General features: G+C 42.6%; 2 protein-coding genes across 2 annotated transcripts in view; both read right to left on the bottom strand.

Annotated features, from left to right (window-relative positions):
* LOC136624354 (zinc finger protein 300-like) overlaps positions 1-23006 on the bottom strand; it is a 253017-nt gene that overhangs the window by 52774 nt on the left and 177237 nt on the right. The window lies entirely within an intron of this gene.
* Positions 5909-7467, bottom strand: LOC136624425 (zinc finger protein 271-like). The gene has a single exon (XM_066598401.1). The coding sequence runs from the start codon at positions 7409-7411 to the stop codon at positions 6182-6184; it is 1230 nt and encodes a 409-aa protein (XP_066454498.1). The 5' UTR covers positions 7412-7467; the 3' UTR covers positions 5909-6181.

Genomic DNA, 23006 nt, shown 5'->3' with positions numbered 1-23006 from the left:
AAGATCAGCCGTAGAGCCACTACTACCAGCCTCACCACCACCAACATGCACAGGCATATGATGGCCAAGCACCCCACAAGGTGGGACGGAGGCCATTCACTGCCTCCGAGTCACGCCACTGCCTCTTCCCCCGTGCCCCCACCTGCCACACAGATCCAATCCCCCTCCCAGGACACAGGCACGAGCGCTTCCCGGCCTGCACCCACACCCTCACCTCCACGGTTCTCCACTCCATCCAGCAATGTCTCTCAGCGCAGCGTTGGAGCGAAAGCGCAAATACGCCGCCACCCACCCACACGCACAAGCTTTAAACGTGCACATTGCCAAATTAATCAGCCTGGAGATGCTGCCGTACAGGCTTGTGGAAACGGAGGCTTTCAAAAACATGATGGCGGCGGGGGTCCCGCGATACTCGGTCCCCAGTCGCCACTTTTTTCCCCGGTGTGCCGCCCCAGCCCTACACCAGCATGTCTCCCGCAATATAAATCGCGCAGTCATCAACGCAGTTACTGGGAAGGTCCACTTAACCACGGACACGTGGACAAGTACTGGCGGGCAGGGCCACTATATCTCCCTGACGGCACATTGGGTGAATTTGGTGGAGTCTGGGACCAAGTCAGAGCCTGGGACCGCTCACGTCCTACCCACACCCAGAATAGCGGGTCCTAACTCGGTGCTGGTATCTGCGGCGTTTTATGCTACATCCTCCAAACCCTCCCCCTCCTCCACCACCTCTACCTCTTAATTAAGAAGTGTGAGCACGTCGCCAGCAGTCGGTAGCGCGCGGCAGCACAGAGGTGGGCAAGCGTCAGCAAGCCGTGCTGAAACTACTCAGCTTAGATGACAAGAGGCACACTGCCCCTGAGCTGTTGCAGGGTCTGACAGAGCAGACCGACCTCTGGCTTTTGCCGCTGAGCCTCCAACTGGGCATGGTTGTGTGTGACAATGGCCGTAACCTGGTGGCGGCTCTGCAGCTCGGCAGTCTCACACACGTGCTGTGCCTGGCCCGCATCTTCAATCTGGTGGTTCAGTGGTTTCTGCAAAACTACCCCCACTTGTCTGACCTGCTCGGTAAGGTGCGCCGCTTCTGCGCACATTTCCGCAAGTCCACCACGGACGCTGCCACCCTGAGGACCCTGCAACGTCAGTTTCAGCTGCCAGAGCACCGACTGCTGTGCGATGTGCCCACACGCTGGAATTCTACACTGCACATGTTGGCCAGGCTGTACGAGCAGCATAGAGCAACAGTGGAATACCAGCTGCAACATGGGCGGCGTAGTGGTAGTCAGCCTCCGTAATTCCTTAATGAGGAGTGGGCATGGATGGCAGATATCAGAAACTTTGAGGAGTCTACCCAGATGGTGAGCGGCGATGCTGCAATCATTAGCGTTACCATCCCACTGCTAAGAAGTACGCTGTAAAGCATAAAGGCCGACGCTTTGCGGTTGGAACAGGAGACGGGGGATGACAATATGTCGCTTGATAGCCAGATAACCCTCATGTCTATATCTCAGCGCGCTTTGGAGGAGTGTGAGGAGGAGGGGGAAGAGACAGCTGGCCACACTGCAGAGGGTACCCATGCTGCTTGCCTCTCATCTGTTCAGCGTGTATGGGGTGTAGAGGAGTTGGAGGATCCTGAAAGCCATCTTCCTAGTGAGGACAGCGATGTGTTGCGTACTGGATCCCTAGCACACATGGCTGACTTCATGTTAGGCTGCCTTTCTCGTGACCCTCGCGTTAGACGCATTCTGGCCAACACGGATTACAGGGTGTACACCCTTCTTGACCCACGGTATAAAGAGAACCTTTCCACTCTCATTCCTAAAGAGGAAAGGGGTACGAGAGTGATGCAATACCACAGGGTCCTGGTGGAAAAAGTGATGCTAAAGTTCCCATCTGACAGCGCTAGTGGCAGAAGACGCAGTTCCGAGGGCCAAGTAGCAGGGGAAGCGCGGAGATCAGGCAATATGTCCAGGGCAGGCAGGGGACCACTCCCCAAGGCCTTTGCCAGCTTAATGGCTCCCCAGCAAGACTGTGTCACCACTCCCCAGTCAAGGCTGAGTCGGAGGGAGCACTGTAAAAAGATGGTGAGGCATTACGTAGCCGAACATACCATCATCCTCTGTGATGTCTCTGTTCCATACAACTATTGGGTGTCAAAGCTGGACACGTGGCACAAACTTGCGCTGTACGCCCTGAAGGTGTTGGCCTGCCCTGCCGCTAGCGTCTTATCAGAGAGGGTGTTTAGTGCAGCTGGGGGAATCATCATGGATAAGCGTACCCGCCTGTCAACTGCCAGTGCCGACATACTTACACTCATAAAGATAAACAAAAGCTGGATTTCCCCAGACTTCTCTTCTCCACCAGCGGAGAGCAGCGGAACCTAATGATTCTTTTTCCTGCAACCGGAGAAAAAAGGGGGAATTAGCTTTGTCAATCACTCTCGGATATTATTACTCCTCCTACTCCTCCTCCTAAAACAGCATGTCATCACGCTGAACTGCCAATTTTTCTGCGGCCCAAAAGGCTCTGCTTATATTTGTTTTTCCATTTTTCAAAGTTTCAAAAGTATTGATACTTTAACAGAAACCAATTTTTTTTTAACAGGGCTGCCTCCAGGCTTGGTTACAAATTAGGTAGCAGCGAGCTGTATCTTTAAAAAATGTTTATGGATTTCACCTGCCCTCGCGGTTGAGCAATTTCTCAGGGGTACACTTGTACTCTTGGTACACCAATTTTTCTGGCCCTCGCCCAAACTGTTATCTAACTAATTTTTCCAGGCTTCGCCTACACTTATGGTACACCAATGCTTCTGGCGTTCGCCAATACTCTTGCTACAGAAATGTTACAGGGGTCTGCCTATACCTTTGCTACCGGAGTGTTACAGGGGTCTTCCTATACCTTTGCTACAGAAATGTTACTGGGCTCTGCCTATACCTTTTGCTACAGGAATTTTATAGGGGTCTGCCTATACTTTTACTACAGAAATGTTACTGGGGTCAGCCTACACTATTACTACAGAAATGTTACTGGAGTCTGCCTAAACTTTTGCAGCAGAAATGTTACTGGGGTCTGCCTATACTTCTGCTACAGAAATGTTACAGGGGTCTGCCTATACGTTTGCTACAGAAATGTTACTGGGGTCTGTCTATACTTTTGCTACAGAAATGTTACTGGGGTCTGCCTATACTTTTACTACAGAAATGTTACTGGAGTCTGCCTAAACTTTTGCAGCAGAAATGTTACTGGGGTCTGCCTATACCTTTGCTACAGGAATGTTACAGGGGTCTGCTTATACTTTTACTACAGAAATGTTACTGGGGTCTGCCTATACTTCTGCTACAGAAATGTTACAGGGGTCTGCCTATACCTTTGCTACAGGAATGTTACAGGGGTCTGCATATACTTCCTGGTTCATCCAGTCTTTGGAGCGATGAAAGCAACCGTAACTGATTTAATGAGACCTTCACAGCTGTACTAGCATCGGAGTCCGCTTTATGCCCACGATTACTAAGGGTGTGTGCAGAGGCCGAGGTCCTGGGCGGAGTGAAAGTCTGCCATATTTGGGCACTGTAATTGCTTCATGTTTAATACTTTCCTTGGGTTTCATGAGCCCGCCTATGCTGTGGGTGCACAAAGATTTCCCATTGCGGTGTTTTAGCTATCTGGCACAAATACACTGAATGACTTGGGTAGGGCACAGGTGGCTTTCCTAGCGTGTCGTTCAGCTATCTGACAGCTACACAGAATGAATTGTGTGGGGACACATGGATTTCCCATTGCTATGTAACTCACGGCACCTTGGGTCACACAAGGTGGAGGCCGGTACGTCAATCTATCATCAATTCTTAACAGCATTGTGGGCTATTGCCCATACTTTCAAAGAGGGTCGCTGCCTGGCCCTGCCAACCCTCTGCAGTGTGTGCCTCTGGTTCCTCCTCATCCCTAGGTACCCTGCCTTATTACCTTCCCCCTCCACCCCAAAACATTTTTTTTTTTCTTATTCATTTTTAAACTTAGCTACTTGGTTTCTTAATTTAATTTATGTTTAAATTGCAGGCAACCAAACAACGGTAGAATTACACCATAGGCCGAGTCCTTTCCGATTATCATAAGCAGGGCTTCAGGTATATTCATACTTGAGAGGTATATACGGAGAGGTGGCATATGTCACCAACAAAATCACTCCTAAGTTTACATGAAAATATGAGTCAATTGTTATTAGGCAAAAGACAATAGGACAAGTTAAACAATTTATTTCATCACAACTTATATGTTAAATATTTGATATCTTTTTGCATTCGTTTTTTTGTATTATCCTTAAAGTTTCAATAAAAATCTTTGGAATACAAAACATTTCTCACATTCTCAACGTGAAAATGGCTTCTCCCCTGTGTGAATTCTCAGATGAGTAACGAGAGTTGATTTATGCATAAAACATTCACCACAATCTAAACATGTAAATGATGCATAAAACATTCACCACAGCACTTTTGGGTGAGGGGAGGCAGATACCCGGTGCGTGGTTCCAACATCTACAGTTAAGCCACTTCATACAAGCACAGGGCCAGATCTCGGAGGTAACGCGTCAGCCCACCCCCTTCGAAGAGATGTGTGCAACCTCCTCCGAACGGAGGGAGGAGATCTCCACAGTCTATGGCATACTAGTAGCCGGGGATGCGCCAGACGGTGGAATAGGCCACAAGGAGAGATGGGAAGGGGAGCTAAGCCAGCATCTCGAGGATAGCGACTGGGCCAAATCTTATATCATGACCCACAAGATGTCTGTCTCAGGCAGGCATCACGAACTGAACTACAAAATCTTGTCCAGATGGTACCGCACCCCGGCACACCTGGCCAAGATGTACTCTAACGTCAGCAGCAACTGCTGGAGGTGCCTGAATGACATAGGGTCAATGATCCACATTTGGTGGTCCTGCCCTCTGGTGTCCCCTCTGTGGAGGGAAGTAAATGCCCTATACAATGCCCTCACTACAGTAGAGGTTTCATTTTCTCCAGAGATGGCCCTCCTCTCCATCATTTCAGGTCCTGTTGCCTTGGTCAAGAAAGGAGTCCTCGAATTCTTCCTCCTGGTAACGAGACAGGTGATACCGCAATTGTGGAACACATCAGAGACTTCTACACGCTTAAGGTGGGTAAAAGCCATGAACGACATTAAATACATGGAAAAACTTAGGGCCAGGGACGACGCTACTTGGGTGACATGGATAAGTTTCCATTCCTCAGACAACTTCAACCGATGGTTAACTAGCGGAGTGGTGCCAAGCTGAATGCAACTACTAGGGGACATGCCCCTGATAGTCCCCCCCATGGTGGGTAATTGATGCCGCACAAATAAGACCCCCCTCACCCTCACCCTCTAGAGCCTCTGGCGACTCCTCTTCCTCTCCCTCTTACGATCCCCCCCTTCTTCTCTTCATTCTTATACCTTTCTCGCTCTTTTCGCCTTCTCCCTTCCTTTTTCTTTTAGTGAAATAAACAACGTGAAACACTAGTAATACTCTACAAATATAATTGTTAAGAAATAAAAAAAAATGTTTCATGATGTCTACCATTGGCAATGGACGCCAGACTTAGCCTATATTATGGACTATTCGGCCTCCTTTTTTGAGTGTTTCCAAACTACGTGTTTAAGTTTAAGTAATTAAAAAGCAAGTAGTACGCTATTGACAAAACTTTACAAGAGTTATACTAGATTACCTATACAGTTAAAATAAGCTACCTTAGGAAAAGTGAAATGCAAACTGAAGAATGACAATAGATTTCTGTGTATATGTCAACACTGTTTATTTGACATCTGACTTTAAAAAATTGTATTCATTGTATTTCACTGACAGACTAAATAAATAAAAACCTTTTGAACATAAAAAAAAAACATTCACCACAATCAAAATATGTCAATGGCTTTTTCCCCACATTCTGAACATAAGAATGGGTCCTTCCCTTGTGTGAATTTTCTGATGTTTAATGAGAGTTGGTTTCTGTTTAAAACATTTTCCACACATGTCTGATGTACAGCAAGATGTGATTTCTGCTTAAAACAGTTCTCATATTCCTAACATGAATGTGGCTTCTCCTCTGTGTGTTTTTTCTAATGTTTAATAAGAACATATTTATGTGTGAAAATATTTCCCATATTCAGAACATAAAAATATCTTCTCTATCCTGTATGAATTCTCTGATGTAATACAAGACTTGATTTTCGGTTAAAAGATTTCCCACATTCAGAACATGAAAATGGCTTCTCCCCTGTGTGAATTATCTGATGTCTCAAAAGACTTGATTTTTGGTTAAAACATTTCCCACATTCTGAACATGAATATGGCTTTTCCCCTGTATGAATTCTCTGATGTTTAACAAGATCTCCTTTATTGTTAAAAGATTTTGCACATTCAGAACATGAATATGGCTTCTGCACTGTGTGATTTCTCTGATGTAACACAAGATTTGATTTTCGGTAAAAACATTTCCCACATTCAGAACATGAATATGGCTTCTCCCCTGTGTGAATTATCTGATGTAAAAGAAGACTTGATTTTTGATTAAAACATTTCTCACATTCAGAACAAGAATATGGCTTCTCCCCTGTGTGAATTCTCTGATGTAACACAAGATTTGATTTTAGGTTAAAACATTTCCCACATTCAGAACATGAATATGTCTTCTCCACTGTGTGAATTCTCTGATGTAACACAAGACTTGATTTTTGGTTAAAACATTTTCCACATTCAGAACATGAATATGGCTTCTCCCCTGTGTGAATTCTCTGATGTTTAACAATATCTGCTTTATTATTAGAACATTTCCCACATTCAGAACATGAATATGGCTTCTCCAAGGTGTGAATTCTCTGATGTAACACAAGATTTGATTTTCGGTTAAAACATTTCCCACATTCAGAACATGAATATGGCTTCTCCCCGGTGTGAATTATCTGATGTAAAACAAGACTTGATTTTTGATTAAAACATTTCCCACATTCAGAACAAGAATATGGCTTCTCCCCTGTGTGAATTCTCTGATGTAACACAAGATTTGATTTTCGGTTAAAACCTTTCCGACAATCAGAACATGAAAATGGCTTCTCCCCTGTGTGAATTCTCTGATGTAACACAAGACTTGATTTTTGGTTAAAACATTTCCCACATTCAGAACATGAATATGGCTTCTCCAAGGTGTGAATTCTCTGATGTTTAACAAGATTTGATTTTCGGTTAAAACATTTACCACACTCAGAACATGAATATGGCTTCTCCTCTGTGTGAACTCTTTGATGTTCAACATCTGTTCTGTAAATTTTATTTTGTTTAACATTCTGTAATGAATCAGAAGATGAAACATGTTTAGAAGGATCAGAAGATAGATTTTTGCTGTGAAGGGCTGAGGGCATATTTGGTATAATAGCCGGCTTTTCATTTGTATCTTGTATGATACCAGGAGCTTCCACTTCATAATCTGTTGATATTAGATGTCCTTTGGAGTTTCTAGTTTTGTCATCTGCCAAGAATAAAATGGATTTTAATATTTTTAAATATAACATTACAATTATACTAATAGTTTATGACATTTGCATATAAATTGTTAAAGGTTTTTCCCATTTACATTACAATAATTTGTGGAGCACCTAATCTACTGACAGCCATCCTAGAGGACCAATTATTTTAGCCAATAAGCTTATTTGTTGTCTTTTCCCATGCGTTGACGTTTAATTAGTACATACAGCTGGAGCTCTCAGCTGCTGATCTTATCCATGGCTCATACAGCTAGTAAGGTTACAGAGCACAGAAGCTTTAAGAAGAAAGTATCACACATTATTCAGGTTGTCCTGCACTGGACAAACAGTACAGGAATTACAGAGAAGTGCAACGTGTTTTGGAGTGTTTATAGACAGATTCACCTCCTTTTTCAATCATGGAACTAATAGATATAAAGCCTCTTTATGCTTCGACGCTTACATTAAAAGCAAACCTAGAGGCTCGCTGGTGCCTGCAAACTCCTCATCCAAGTATTTGTATCCTCTATTATTTTGTAAACTATCCACTAATCACTAGGTGAATTGCTTAATATCAATGGATGACAGAAACTCCCATGGGCGCAATGACAGATCTCAACGACTCCACGCTGAACTGTTGAACCTTGACATATTGATTTATTCGCTTCAGATGCAGAACAGGTCGGACAGTGCCGTCCTCCTTGGGTAACATGAAGAGATTGGAATATAACCCCCTGCACTGTTTATGGCGAAACAGGGACAATTACAACCTTAGAGGAGAAAGTGTGTATCACATAAGCCAAAGCATTGCACTATGAAGGAAAGACCAGAATTTTGGAACTGAAGAAGCAATCTTGGAGTTTGTAGAAAACTATATGGCATAGCTCGAAGAGATAACCTTCTGAACATAGATGTCTGAGCCATGAGTGAGTTAGGTCTCCTTGAATAGGAAAAGTCATCACCCCACTCTGATTGCTTTGGTTCTGAACAGCCATACACATATTTAGTATAGGCAGACTTGGAGTATAGTGGCCAGGGATCCCAGGATGGGCGCAGTTTGTAGGAGAGCGTTATGTTTTGGAGTGGCAAAAGAAACAAAACTGGAGACTCCTCTTCTATGCAGAACCACGCATGACTGGCTTTGTTTTCTGGTAGATGAGAACTCTTACCACAAATAGCTTTAGAAACATTATTGGCTAGTCAAGAATGGGTGATGAAAATCAGTGCCACCTGGGATAAGGACAAAGGAGAAGCAGTCCTGCAGCATCCGCATGGGCTGTAGCCACATAAGATACTGCCTTCCTCCAGCAGGACCACCGCAGCGGTTTCCCAAGCTGTAAGAAGGCCTGCAAAAAAAGAGGAAATGGAACTGTCTCTCATAGGGAAATCTTCATACTCCCCAGCAATATGCCACCCCAAGGAGCATCTGCTAGGGGGCTCGGTATAGGTAGACTGGTTTCGGTGGGTGGGTGGGGGGGTTGGAAGTGGAGTAAAGAAAGGTGGCTGCAGTGGTGCTGGTAAAAAGAGAGGGGAAGGAAAAGAGGGAGGAGAGAATACTTACCTCAGTGTAGAAAATACTCACCTGCCTACCATAGAGCTCCGAGACTCTAAGCTAAAACTGATTAGCTGGTTTGTGCAGGAGGTGTGTAGCTGGTAGGAGAAGCTAGCACTTTTTTTTTGCTTATTGTCCACCTCCTAGAGGCAGTAGCTATACCCATGGTCTTCAACTGTGTCTCCCAATGCAATGGTCGAGAAATAAAGTGTTTTTTTTATTAGGATTGTAAAAATCTAAAGTAAAGTAAAAAAATCTACAAATTGGTATCACTGCATCTATAAAGATCTACTTAGGTCTCCGTCAGAAAAAAAAAAACAATAGAGAGTGGGAGAATTGCATTGTTTTTGGTCACTCTAAGAAAAAAAAATGAATATCAAAACGTTATATGTTCCCCAAAATGGTACCAATGCAAACTACAGGTCACCCCACAAAAAAGGAAAAATGAAAAAAATAATGCAGGTAAAATCTAGCGTCAGAAAAACATTTTTTCTTAAAATGTATTTACCTTTTAAGCATTATTACATATTAAAGAACTGTATGAATTTAGTATCCCTGTACTCGTACTGACCCTCAGAATTAAGAAATATAATTTTTACTGCACCATGAAAACCGCAGAAATGACCCCCCACCCCAAAGGGGTGCAGCTGTGGTGCTTTTCCCACTTCGCCCACTTAGAGATTTTTAAAAGCAACGCAAGTTCATGTTCCTTATGGGGACTAAAAAAATAGTAAGAATAAGTTTTAAAAGTTTTACTATTTATTAAAATAAATAAAAATTATTAAAAGTTAAAAAACACCCCTTTGCCACATTTTTTAATAATAAAAAAAATTATAAAACAAAATTACATATTTGGAATCGCTGTGTCTGTAATGGTCCAACCCATCAATGTAACCCATTGTATACCCCGCACAATGAACGTCATCAGAAAAAAAAAAAAGGGAATTATGCTTTTTTAGTCACCTCTTCTCCAAGACAAAATGGAATAAAAAGCAATCAAAAAGTCGTATGTATTCTAAAATGGTACTAACAGAAACTCCAGGACGTCTCACACAAAATGAGTTCTTGCATAATTATGTTCACGGAAAAACAAAAATGTTATGGCTGTCAGAAGTTTTTCAGCACATTACATGGTAGATTAAATAGTGCCATTGAAAAATACGACTCGTCCTGCAAAACATCAAGCCCTCAGATGGATAAATAATAGAGTTATGATTGTTTTTAAAAGGGGGAAGAAAAAACAAAAATGGAAAAAAAAAAAAGGGCCGCGTCCTTAAGAGGTTAATATGGATTAAAAAAAAACTGCTATTTGGAGTCAATGTGTGCGGGACTGATAGTTTTACTCCTAATGTGACTTAAAAGGTCCCCTCATTTTTGTTTGAGTAGCGTATTATGAAAAAAATTCTTAACATTGTTTTGGGCTAAATAAGCAACATTCAGCAGAAAACCCCGACAACACAGACTCTTCTCTACATGAAGTCTCACCTGGGGGGTCATCTGTAGGAATCCCCTCCTTACACGGCTGATCCCCCCTCACGTGTGTCTCTGTAGCATCAATAGGGATCAGATCTTCATCTGGATTCACCAGCTATGAAATAAATATTGTAAAAGTCATCACACAGTTGGAGAAGTCGTGTGGGAGGTTTTATATGGGCAGAAAAGGTCATTAATTAGCATGAGGAGCCGGAATGACATGACAGCAGTAGTGATCTGGGCCAAATAGCTGCAGGTCTCCTGTATAACTCCAACCTGTTGCTTCTTTATTCCAACCAGAAGTCTCCAGAACCAGAAAATAGTGATAAGATGCAAGATCTAATGTCTGTTTCTCATTACAGAATTATCAATATATATATATGTACTAGCTGATATACCCGGCTTCGCCCGAGTTAATTTGGTACTGGTGTTTATCTGGTGTTCACACGGAAAATCTTATGAAGTCGTGGTTACTATAGAGATACTGAGGAAAATCATATGTTCACCATTTTGCATAGTTCTCTGCGTTACCCAGGAAACACCACGTGGAGGTAACCATGTGACGTTTCCTTCATAAAAAATGACATCAGGTAGTGAGAGAATTAGATTACATACATAAAATTTGGACACTAATTCTTTTGCGCATAGAATTGAATAATCGAGTTGGGACCCATTAGCTTTTCCTATTTATGACATAATCAATGCTCGTGCCAAATTTCACGTTTCTATGACACCGGAATGTGAGAGATTTAGATTATGTACATAAAATTTGGACGCTAATTCTTTTGCGCATAAAATTGAATAATGGAGTTGGGACCCATTAGCTTTCCCTATTTATGACATAATCAATGCTCATGCCAAATTTCCCGTTTCTATGACACCGGAAAGTGAGAAAATTAGATTCCGTACGTAAAATTTGGACGCTAATTCTTTTGCGCATAGAATTGAATAATGGAGTTGGGACCTATTAACTTTTACTATTTATGACATAATCAATGCTCGTGCCAAATTTCCTGTTTCTATGACACTGGAAAGTGAAAAAATTACATTCCGCATGTAAAATTTCGACGCCAATTCTTTTGCGCTAGAATTGAATAATGGAGTTGGGACCTATTAACTTTTACCAATTATGACATAATCAATGCTCGTGCCAAATTTCCTGTTTCTATGACACCGGAATGTGAGAAAATTAGATTCCGTACGTAAAATTTGGACGCTAATTCTTTTGCGCTAGTATTGAATAATGGAGTTGGGACCCATTAGCTTTTACTATTTATGACATAATCAATGCTCGTGCCAAATTTCCTGTTTCTATGACACTGGAAAGTGAAGAAATTACGTTCCGCACGTAAAATTTTGACGCCAATTCTTTTGCGCTAGAATTGAATAATGGAGTTGGGACCCATTCGCTTTTCCTATTTATGACATAATCAATGCTCCTGCCAAATTTCACGTTTCTATGACATTGGGAAGTGAGAGATTTAGATTATGTACGTAAAATTTTGACGCCAATTCTTTTGCGCTAGAATTGAATAATCGAGTTGGGACCCATTAGCTTTTCCTATTTATGACATAATCAATGCTCGTGCCAAATTTCCCGTTTCTATGACATTGGAAAGTGAGTTATTTAGATTATGTACGTTAAATTTTGACGCCAATTCTTTTGCGCTAGAATTGAATAATCGAGTTGGGACCCAATTTCTTTTCCTATTTTGGAGATAATCTATGCTCGCGCCAAATTTCATGTTTCTACGACATCGGGAAGTTGGAGAACTTTTGGCGAGTCAGTCAGTCAGTGAGTGAGTGAGTGAGTGAGTCAGTCAGTCAGTCAGTCAGTGAGTCAGTGAGGGCTTTCAGCTTTATATATATAGATATATATGTGTGTGTGAAAGCCCTCACTCACTTACTGACTGACTCACCACTAGTTCTCTAACTTCCTGGTGTCGTACAAGCGTGAAATTTGTCGCAAGCATTCTTTAAGTCCTATGGGGAAATAACAATGGTGCTAATGATTCAATCAGTGAATAAGGAGAAATGACTTACCCGGCACTAAGTGAGCAGCCCTGTAAAGGGTTAACTCACTAGTACCTCCAAATCCGGGACAGCCTATAGGTAAATAGATTAGACGAACTTCCTTCCCAATCCTATCTGGAGAGCTGCTTGGATATCTGAGGTCCCCAGGAACAGAGAGCCCAGTATGAACAAAAATCAAAGATAAAAAGTATCCAATATAGCGCTTCACGGGATGAAGTATATTATTCTGCACCATAAAGGTGTAGTTTTATTGCAACGCGTTTCAACCCAATGGAGGGTCTTTTTCAAGCATCTTATTCAAATTAAATTGGGCAAGGCCGAGCATAACAGTTAGTATATATATAAAGGTGAAAGCCCTCACTGACTAACTAATTCTCTAACTTGCCGATGTCGCACAAACATGAAATTGGCAAGACCATTCTTCAGGTCCTAAATAGGAAATGTAAGGGGATCACAACTCATAAATTCAATGCTAAGTGCAAATGTATTTGCACAGCTGTGTAATGTACCAAATCTAATTCTCTAACTTTCCGATGTCGTACAAACATGAAATTTGGCAGGAGCATTCTTTAGTTCCTAAATAGGGAAAGTAAAGGGGTCACAACTCGAAACTACAATGCTTATTGCAAAAATACTGGCACCCCTGTGTAATGTACCAAATCTAATTCTCTAACTTCATGATCTCGTACAAACAAGAAATTAGGCATGACCATTCCTTAGGTCCTAAATAGGAAAAGTAAAGGGGTCACAACTTGAAAATTCAATGCTAAGTGCAAAAGTACTGGCACCCCTGTGTAATGTACCAAATCTAATTCTCTAACTTTCCAATGTCGTACAAACATGAAATTTGGCAGGAGCATTCTTTAGTTCCTAAATAGGGAAAGTAAAGGGGTCACAACTCGAAACTACAATGCTTATTGCAAAAATACTGGCACCCCTGTGTAATGTACCACATCTAATTCTCTAACTTCCCGGTGTCGGACAAACATGAACTTTGGCAGGAGCATTCTTTAGTTCCTAAATAGGGAAAGTAAAGGGGTCACAAGACAATTATTTAATGCTAATTGCAAAGGTAAGTGCACCCTTATGTAATGTAGTTTCCTGTTGTCGTACAAGCGTAAAATTTGGTGCAAGCATTCTTTAGGTCCTAAATTAGGAGACTGTGAGGGGTGGCACATTCTGCAGAGGGACATCGGTACACGCAGCCTGAGAAAAATCTAATGCTCCTCTATGTGTATACACATTTTATTCCTCAGTTACTCTAAAGTAACCTTGACTTCATAAAATTTTCCGTGCAAACAACATGAGGCGGGTATATCAGCTACTCATATAATTAGACTGAAGACAAGACCTTGCCAGCCATCCTACTGACCAGAGGGGAGATTTCATGAGACCTTCTCTCCATCTACCTGATCATCCTGTGGAAGAAGAGGACGGGGACATCTCTCTGCTGCTATTCTCTTACTGGATCTACCTGCAGAAAACACAGACAGCCACTGAATTCATTCTCTACATATAAATAATAAAGGCCATGTGGATTTAGTCCTGTCTATTACCTGGTGATGGGGGGGACTGGTGGTCCTCCATCATGACGTCCTTGTACAGAGCCTTGTGTCCTTCTAAATACTTCCACTCCTCCAAGGAGAAATAGACAGTGACATCCTGACACCTTATAGGAACCTGACAACACAATGATACCGTCATCACCCAGACACGTTATACCGCCATAGCGCTACTGTATAATGTCCCAGCATTCCCAGCAGCGTCACCTCTCCAGTCAGCAGCTCAATCATCTTGTTGGTGAGTTCTAGGATCTTCTGTTCATCGATCTCCTCCAGTATCAGGGGGTGAGGTGGAGGCCCTGTGATTGGACTAAGGGGTCTTCCCAATCTATCAGATACCGGGGCCTGACAGTCGTCACTAGAAGTCTTCTTCACTACCGTGTAATCCTGTTTATGGGAAGATACATCCATAAATATCACTGCAGACATTCCCAGAGTCCTTCATGTCTCCAGTTATGTCCAACAATCATTAAGATTCTCCTCACATCTGTGTTCATCATCTCCGTTGTTCTACTCAGTCACAGGAGCAGAAGAACAAAATGATCAGAGTTTTGGTTCTGTCAGATGACAGACAATAATGACCCCCAACAACCTCCAGTTGCCTTACAGTAGATCTGTTGGGTTTCCGTCATTCTGCCAGAACAACCAACTCTATTATTTTCCCGGAATTTATGATGAATCAGCAGTAAATCCTCTGCCGTAGATGTGACCAGAGACTGACATAGATAAGAATGATGGAACGTGACGTCATCCCCAGAATCTCTCACCTCTCCTGTAAGCCGGAAGAGTATCTCTAGGGTGAGGGTGAATATACCCTCCGCCATCTTGTCCCGGTTCCTCTCCATTCTTGTCGGGTCAATCCGGAAAATGATCTGCTATAGAAGATATCAGCTGAGTATCCTGAAAGGGAAGAAGAGAAGACAATGTAACCCCCCCACCCGCAAATCTCTGTATTTTAGTTGATTCAAAGACAGCAATGAATATGCGTGTTTTTAGACGGGCGATTTTTAGTATGATTTCTCTGCGTTGCGGGATGCACACAAATTGCACATGAAAAGAGCCCATTATTTTACATGGGTTAATTTACATGAGCGATTTTTCTCTTGAACTGATCGCAGAATGTCCTATTTTTGGGTGATACTGCTTATTATTTTCTTTATAACAAAAAAAAAATTTGCACCACCATCGCATGCTGTACGGTGTTTATGCGAGTGCACTGTAAATGTTCTGTTTTTCTATTTTACTATTTGAACAACATGCTATTTAACACACGTGAAAATCTCATGTGCAGCGATGCCTTTTTTTCACAAAACACACATGGCACTCACAGGTAAGAATGCATATTAAAAGTTCAGTATTGGATCAGTCTTGCATGCGCCAATATAAGTACGGTCTAAGGATACATAAGCACAGACATTTAAAAAGTTGTGCCCGAGATTCTCGGGCGCAACAGTGATCAGTTAACACTTGGTCATCCCATCCATGTGCATCCGATGTGCGGGACACTACATAGTGATGTACTATTATCAGCTGAGATTCGGACAAGAATCGGACATGCTGCTATTTTTTTTCTTGGACTATTCATCAGAATAAACAAAAAAGTATATGTGAATTTACCCCTATCAAATGAATGGATCTGAAAATGAATGAAAAAACGTCGTTGTGCGTGTACCCTAAAGATGATAAACACAATAATGGGATTTTTGCCGCAAGGTTTATTGACCCGAACTCAGAGGATTATTGGGACCTATGATGCTTTGAATTCTGGTCAGTAAAACTCGTGGTTGGACTGGAACACACGTCCGTATCACAGACGAGGAAATGTGTCCGTAATATCCTCAGCTGAAACTTGCCTTTAAGGGGGGTTGTCACAAAAATTTTTTTTTACCAACTTCTGTAAAATACAAAATAGATTATACTCACCAATCGTCAGCCCCCTGGAATGCAGGTAAATGGCTACCATTGCCCCAGCACTGGCCTGGGGTTGTACGGCTTGGAGAAAGTCGGATGACTGCTGTAGCCAATCAGAGTCTGCAGCAACACTGTCCCAAACTCCTGGTATCGATCCACCCAGAATATTAGCACTGATGCAAGGAGTACAACCTCTGATTGGAAGCAGCAGTAAACTAACTTCCATTCAGGGCTGAGGAGAGGCGAGAATGCTTTATTAATTTAAGGGGGGGGTCCAGCAGCTAGAATTTTTGTTTTTGTGACAAAATCCCATTAAATATCTAATATACTACTGTGTTATATCTCTCCATGATGCGCTCCACTGTACATCGCTTCCCTCCTGTCCAAACATAACTCACCCATGCGCTCCGTTCTGCCAACACACTCAGACTAAACACCTCTCTATTTCTAACTTCACATGCTCACCTCCAAGATTCCTCTACAGCAGCACCGATCCTCTGGAATGCTCTACCCCCCAACATTCGGACAATCCCTGACACACAGAGCTTCTGATGTACCGTAAAGACACACCTCTTCATAGAAGCATACCAATGATCTAGCCCCCCCATCCCCACAATATGCCCTCTGTCTATTCCTATGGCTATCCACTTTTGCCTATCATGTACACTTCCTGTCCCAGACCTCCTATATTACCCCTACCCCGTTTGTGTCCGAAAAATACTGTATATCACATATTATCGTCACATTGCTGTGTTCCCCCTTGCTCCACCTCCTCTCCCTGTACTTTTTGTATCAACCCCACCTCCTTTCCTTCCAAATAATGGAATACCACATGTAAATTTTGTAATTTCTGTAATTTTTGTAATTTCCTCATCCCCTAATGGAGTCCCCTCACTACTGAACACTGCGTATAAAGCATTAAATCTAAACCTTACACAGTTGACTTCCCAAGTTCTCTCACATGGGATCACGAGAATTAATAATAAATACAGATCATCTTGGAGCTTCAATGATGAAGGGAAATCAAGATGTGAAAAACAACAGTCTGTATAGAGCCAATAAGATACAGTAGGGATCAACTTTTTTTTTTTTTGGGGTGGGGGGGGGGGGGTTATTTCCACTTTTCAAAAGCTATAACATTATGTTATCATCAACATGGCTATATTAAACAAAAAATATAGTTTAGAACCCAATGTAACTCCCAACATTCCCTATTGAAGAATATTTTGAGCAAAAAGTGGGAAACTCTATGGGGGTATCCTCTCTTAGTTACTAAAATTCCAGAACATCCATCGGTGGTCTTCCGTAGAAACCATAGGCTGCTATTTTGGAACCTTCTCTTCACCATTGCAAACAGAGCGCTCTCCACAGTATTCGATCAGCCATGGGCCCATCATTAAAAGACTCCTTTAAGTGTAGAATACGGGGGTTGTAAGTGTTGCTCTAACATTTATTATAACTGGAAGGAAATTGATACAGGACAATTAAATCAATACCCCTTAGGGACTTTATGAATTGTGGTTTGACCTACATCTACTTGCTGGATTGCCTACTTGCTGAAAACTAGAGCAAACCACTATCGCTGGAATATCCAGATGGGGTTCACGAAGCATGGTGCCTCTAAACATTTTCTCGGCCACCATGATAGTGACCCCACCTACATGCGTTTGACACCACTGGAAAAGATTCCTCAAGGGGAATTTTTGACATTAAGTAGAAATTAAATGTTTTCTATTTTTCGGATGAGCACACTTACACCTCAGGCTGCGTCAGATGAGCGTTTTGTTTTTTTTGCGCACCTATGTGCTCACATTTCCATTTTTTAGAGGCTCAAAATACTCGTACCTACAAAAGATAGGACATGCATGCTTTAAATGCGTGACGGTAAGGTCCGTGCTGCGCGTAAAGACATCAGTGACAGGGGATTAGGGGACTTTGTTTGGAGGGCGGATAGAAAAAAAAAGCATTAAGTTCCTGGGCTATGTTTACATAGTGGAACAAAGAACATAAACCACCACAGGTAACATGTGAAATAATAGATGGAGAGGGGAACTTTCTGTATATGGGCCATAATGCAAAATCTGTTAAGCCCCGCGAGGAGTCCTCTCATCACTGAACACTGTAACAGCACTGTCACAGTGTTCAGTGATGAGGGGTCTGCAGCGAGGACACCCCATTGACAGCCACCCCATTGACAGCAGTGGGATGACAGTAATGCCTGCTGCGATTATTCTTTTGGGGGGCTTGAAATATAAGCCCTATCCCGAAAATCATCCCTAGCTGTGAATTCAATGAATCATTGAGCACTGCCTCTGATTGACTGAGCGCTCTGACCAAACAGAGGCACTGCTCAGCTGTCATTCAATGAATGGCTGAGTGCTGCCTCTGATTGGAGGCAGCACTTTATGGAGGCGGAGATTTTTCAATACCTGGCCACCAGAAGGCAGATGAAGATTTCTAGGGATGGGGAGAAGAGCCAGACATTGCTTCTAGGTGGGTTCATTTATTTATTTTTTTCACAGCTAGGGCTTATATTTCAAGCACCCCCCAATCCTGAAAATGAATTGCAGCAGGGGTTGCCTTCATCTCATTGCCTTCTATGGGGCAGCAGCAGCGCCCGTCCCATTGAAAGCAATTGGATGGTATCGCGCTCCTCTGCCAAAGCTGTCACAGCTGTAGCAGGGGATTCTTTCATCCCTGCAAGGAGTCCCATCATCACTGAACACTTTGACAGTGCTTTCACAGTGTTCAGTGATAGGGGGACCTTCATGAAGCAGCTGCGCTTCTACAAGCACAGCTGCTCCACACACTTTTTTGCTCACATGTATAAAAATGCACGGGGCTTCGGTCACGCGCATTTTGTACATCCATGGAGTGTATTTTTTTGCGCACATAGGCGCACAAAATTTTGAGGTTTTAAATTTCGGATTACCTTTTTACGATAAATAACTTCATATTTACTTTATGTTTTGGTTTAATCTATATAATTTGTATTTCAATCTTTTAATAGAAATGTCTTCCTGTTCAAGAGCTTTTCTACCATGTGGTGTAACAACCAACATCTTGCATTTTGAGCTAATGTCAAAATGATTTATATTCAAACTTTAAACAGACCACACATTTTAAATTTATTTCTTACTATTATTCATCCCCGCTGCAACCCCCCACTCACCCACGGTGCCCCCCGAATCTTTTCGCCCGAGTACGGAAGTACTCGAAAATTGCGGTGCTCGGGTGAAAAAGGGGCATGGCCGAGTAGGTTCGCTCATCTCTACATAAGTGCCATTGCTTTTCTAGCAGATTCGCTCATCTCTACATAAGTGCCACTGCTTTTCTTTGCATGCTACCTTCTTTTGGACATAAGTCATCTACGCAACCTCTAGAGTGCTTGAACTTTTTCTTTTTTAATTTTGTTTGTTTCCAAACTTCCCAAAGTAGCATTACATGGTCAATAATCTCCTGCCGCCTCCCTGGTGTCTACACTATAAGAAGCTGGGAGCCCCAAAACTCCAACTGCAGAGCCAGACAGGGGACATGGGAGTAATCTGTGCCTACATGACCTGCGATGATGTCACTATCATCTGATCAGTCACCTGTTTGGGAGGAGAAAAGGGATCACATGACCCGGTCTCTACGCTCAGTGCATGCAGGTCTCTGCGTAGACACCTGGTCATGTGATCAAGCTTGAAAAAGACGGTGGAGGTCAAAACGAAGCTGCTTGTCTTTTCGTTATGGGAGAATATGCTGCTGAGTATTTGTTTTTCTCTTGGATTAATTATTCTCACTTAAGAAACTCTTTTTTTGTATCTAATCTGTGTCTCCTCCTTTTCAGTTTCGTCCCATTGCTTCTACTCTTTCCTTGTGCAAATGAGGATAGGGCTGATCCCTCTGCACTGTGACAGCCCTTCAGATATTTGTAGACAGCTATTAAGTCTCCACTCAACCTTCTTTTTTGCAAGCTAAATACTCCCGAGTCCTTTAACTATTCCTCGTAGGACATGATTTGCAGACCGCTCACCATCTTGGTGACTTCTTTGAATTTGCTCCAGTTTGTCGATGTCTTTTTAAAATTGTGGTGCCAAAAACTGGACAGAGTATTCCAGATGAGGTCTAAATAAGTAGAGGGGATAATGACCTCACGTGATCTAGACTTTATGCTTCTCTTAATTCATCCCAGAAATGTGTTTGCCTTTTTGGCTGCTGCATCACATTATTGACTCATGTTCAGCCTATGATCTATTAGTATACCTTAGTCCTTTTCACATGTGCTGCTGCTTAGCCCAACTCCTCCCATGCTGTATGTTTTTTTTTCATGTTTCTTGCTCAGATGTAGGACTTTGCATTTCTCCCTGTTAAATACCATTCTGTAAGTCGCCGTCCGCTGTTAAAGTTTGTCCAGATTTTTTTGAATCCTCTCTTCTCCAATGTTAAGCCATTGTTCCTACCTTTGTGTCGTTTGAAAACTCAATAGGTTTTTCCCTCAATACCCTTATCTAAATCATTAATAAAAATCTTGAACGCTAGGCCTAGGACACAGTCTTGTGATACCCGACTCAAAATATTCTTCCACTTGAATATGTAGGCATTTATGACCTCTCTTTGAGTGGAATCATGTAGCCTGTTCTGAATCCACCTAACTGTTGCCTTGTCAATCCCATGTTTGGTCATTTTTTCAATACGTATGGTATGAGATACTTTGTCAAATGCTTTACTAAAGTCAAGATATACTATATCCACTGCATTTCCCTGATCAACCCAGTCGGTGATTCTGTCATAGAAAGATATTAGATTTGACTGACATGACTTGCTTGTTACAAACCCATGCTGACTCTGGTTAATTAATCCATTCTTATCTAAGTACTTGCATACATGCTGTTTAACAATTTGTACAATAATCTTTCCCATACGAGATGGAGGGGCGGAACCGTATGTGTAGGAGTTAATCATGCAGCATAAATGACATGATAACTTTTTCTGTAGACTTGTACAATTATGATGATACCAAAATTAATATATATATACATATATATTTATGTCCCTGGGGGGAAATTGGACCGGTAATGCTATGATCGCTCTGATAATACACTGCTGTACTGCAATGCATCATAGCTTATCCTAGTGATCACAGACCCGGATGCTATTGACGCATTTATTTGCCATGGCAACCCATTGCCCCTCCACATTTACATGGTTCTCCCTCTGTGAACCTTTTAGATGCTGCTGTTGCAGCGGGAGGCCAGCAGTCAGATGATGGGCGCTCAACTTCTCTGCCTGCACCATGTATAGGATGTAACTGTTCGTCCATTTACAGGAATGCCTTCTCTCCTAGCGTGTACATATAAGCCCCGGAGCAGGAAGGGGTTAACCAGGGGGATTTATTATGTTGTAAGAATACAGCATGTTATCTGCTATTTCTTCACAAGTGATTTGTATGAGTCCGGCTGCTGTAGAAGGATCAGGTGTCCAAAACGTGTCCAGCGCTTCCCGCTAAATGCTACAAACACTACATTAAGCAGGGAAGAGAAGTTTTGGAAGATTTACTGATTTCAGAAGACATCCAGAAGATTCTGAAGCGACGAGACGGTGGCTGCACCTCACAAACCTGAGGCTGGCGGCCGCGAGGCATGGGATAAGACTCCTCTGGAACGCTGGCAGAAGCTGCTGTCCGTCAACACAGGCCATCCTCTCCATGGCAAAAAATGAGAGGGTCCTGCAGCCACTCGCTGCAACTGACTATTGTATTTTTCCAAAATAATTGCCAATCTCATTCCCAGTGATAGCAATAGCTACTTCATCACTTGTTGACGCATTAAAACATCCTTTATGTTGACCAGAAGGTATTTTGTCCGCCCGAATAACTACCTTAAATGCATCACAGGGCATTCGCTGTAGCGCTGATATAAAACTATGAACATAGCTGTTATTCTCGTGCAGCATTTGCAGCAGTGATAAGGCAATATCTTCCCTAGTGGCTGGGATGTTCTTGCAGCATTGTTCGGCTTGCTGCTGTTCGTCCCCCATAAAGTAGATCAGCAGGAACTTGTGTTTCTCATTTGATTCAAGTAGTAGTGAATAGAGATGAGCGAGTATACTCGCTAAGGCACAATACTCGAGCGAGTAGTGCCTTAGCCGAGTATCTCCCCGCTCGTCTCTAAAGATTTGGGGGCAGGCGCGGGTGATAGGTGAGTTGCGGCGGGGAGCGGGGGGGGGAGAGAGAGATCTCCCATCCGCTCCTCCCCGCTCTCCCCAGCCGCTCCCCGCCCCCGAATCTTTAGAGATGAGCGTGGAGATACTCGGCTAAGGCACTAATCGCTTGAGTAATGTGCCTTAGCGAGTATACTCGCTCATCTCTAGTAGTGAACCAACATATTGATAAATTTGCAATTGGACTTTAAAAGTTGATCAAAATCTGCCATTGCTCAATTCCTTGTCATGCCAAATTATGTCATTTGTACTTTCTCATATTTTCCAAAAACTGTTTAGATCCTGGAAGATGATCCTGACATAAAAGTCTGTAGTGGTTTACAAAGTGTTCTAAGCGTTGATAGTGAAACTTTTCCACCATGGCAACATAGTCCAGGGGTCTCCTGGGGCCACTTTAGAGCATTGCAATATGAACATGGTTTGTTCATTCCGCCAATAGAAAGCTGAGGGTGACACTCGTAATTATTGTTTGCATTCTATCTAAAAGCTCCCCTCCTCCAAGAATTTCCAAGCTGTTCTTCTCAAAATTGAATGTCTCTCTCGGTCTGAAGAATGTCGGGCATGCTTTGCTTCATTAGTTTCTACAATTCGAGTGGCTACTTGTCGCTTGCGCTGATTCTGGAGTCGGATGTTAGTTTGCTCCAGCATCTGAGCTAGTCGAGCAGCGGCTTGTCGAGTGTGCTGATTCTCGAGTTGGGCATTAGTTTGCGCCAGCACTACAGCTACTCAAGCAACTACTACTTTAGGTGCGGCTGTT

The sequence above is a fragment of the Eleutherodactylus coqui genome, chromosome 4 (assembly GCF_035609145.1).
Source record: "Eleutherodactylus coqui strain aEleCoq1 chromosome 4, aEleCoq1.hap1, whole genome shotgun sequence".
Taxonomy (NCBI): Eukaryota; Metazoa; Chordata; class Amphibia; order Anura; family Eleutherodactylidae; genus Eleutherodactylus; species Eleutherodactylus coqui.
This window is presented reverse-complemented; position numbering and strand designations above follow the sequence as displayed.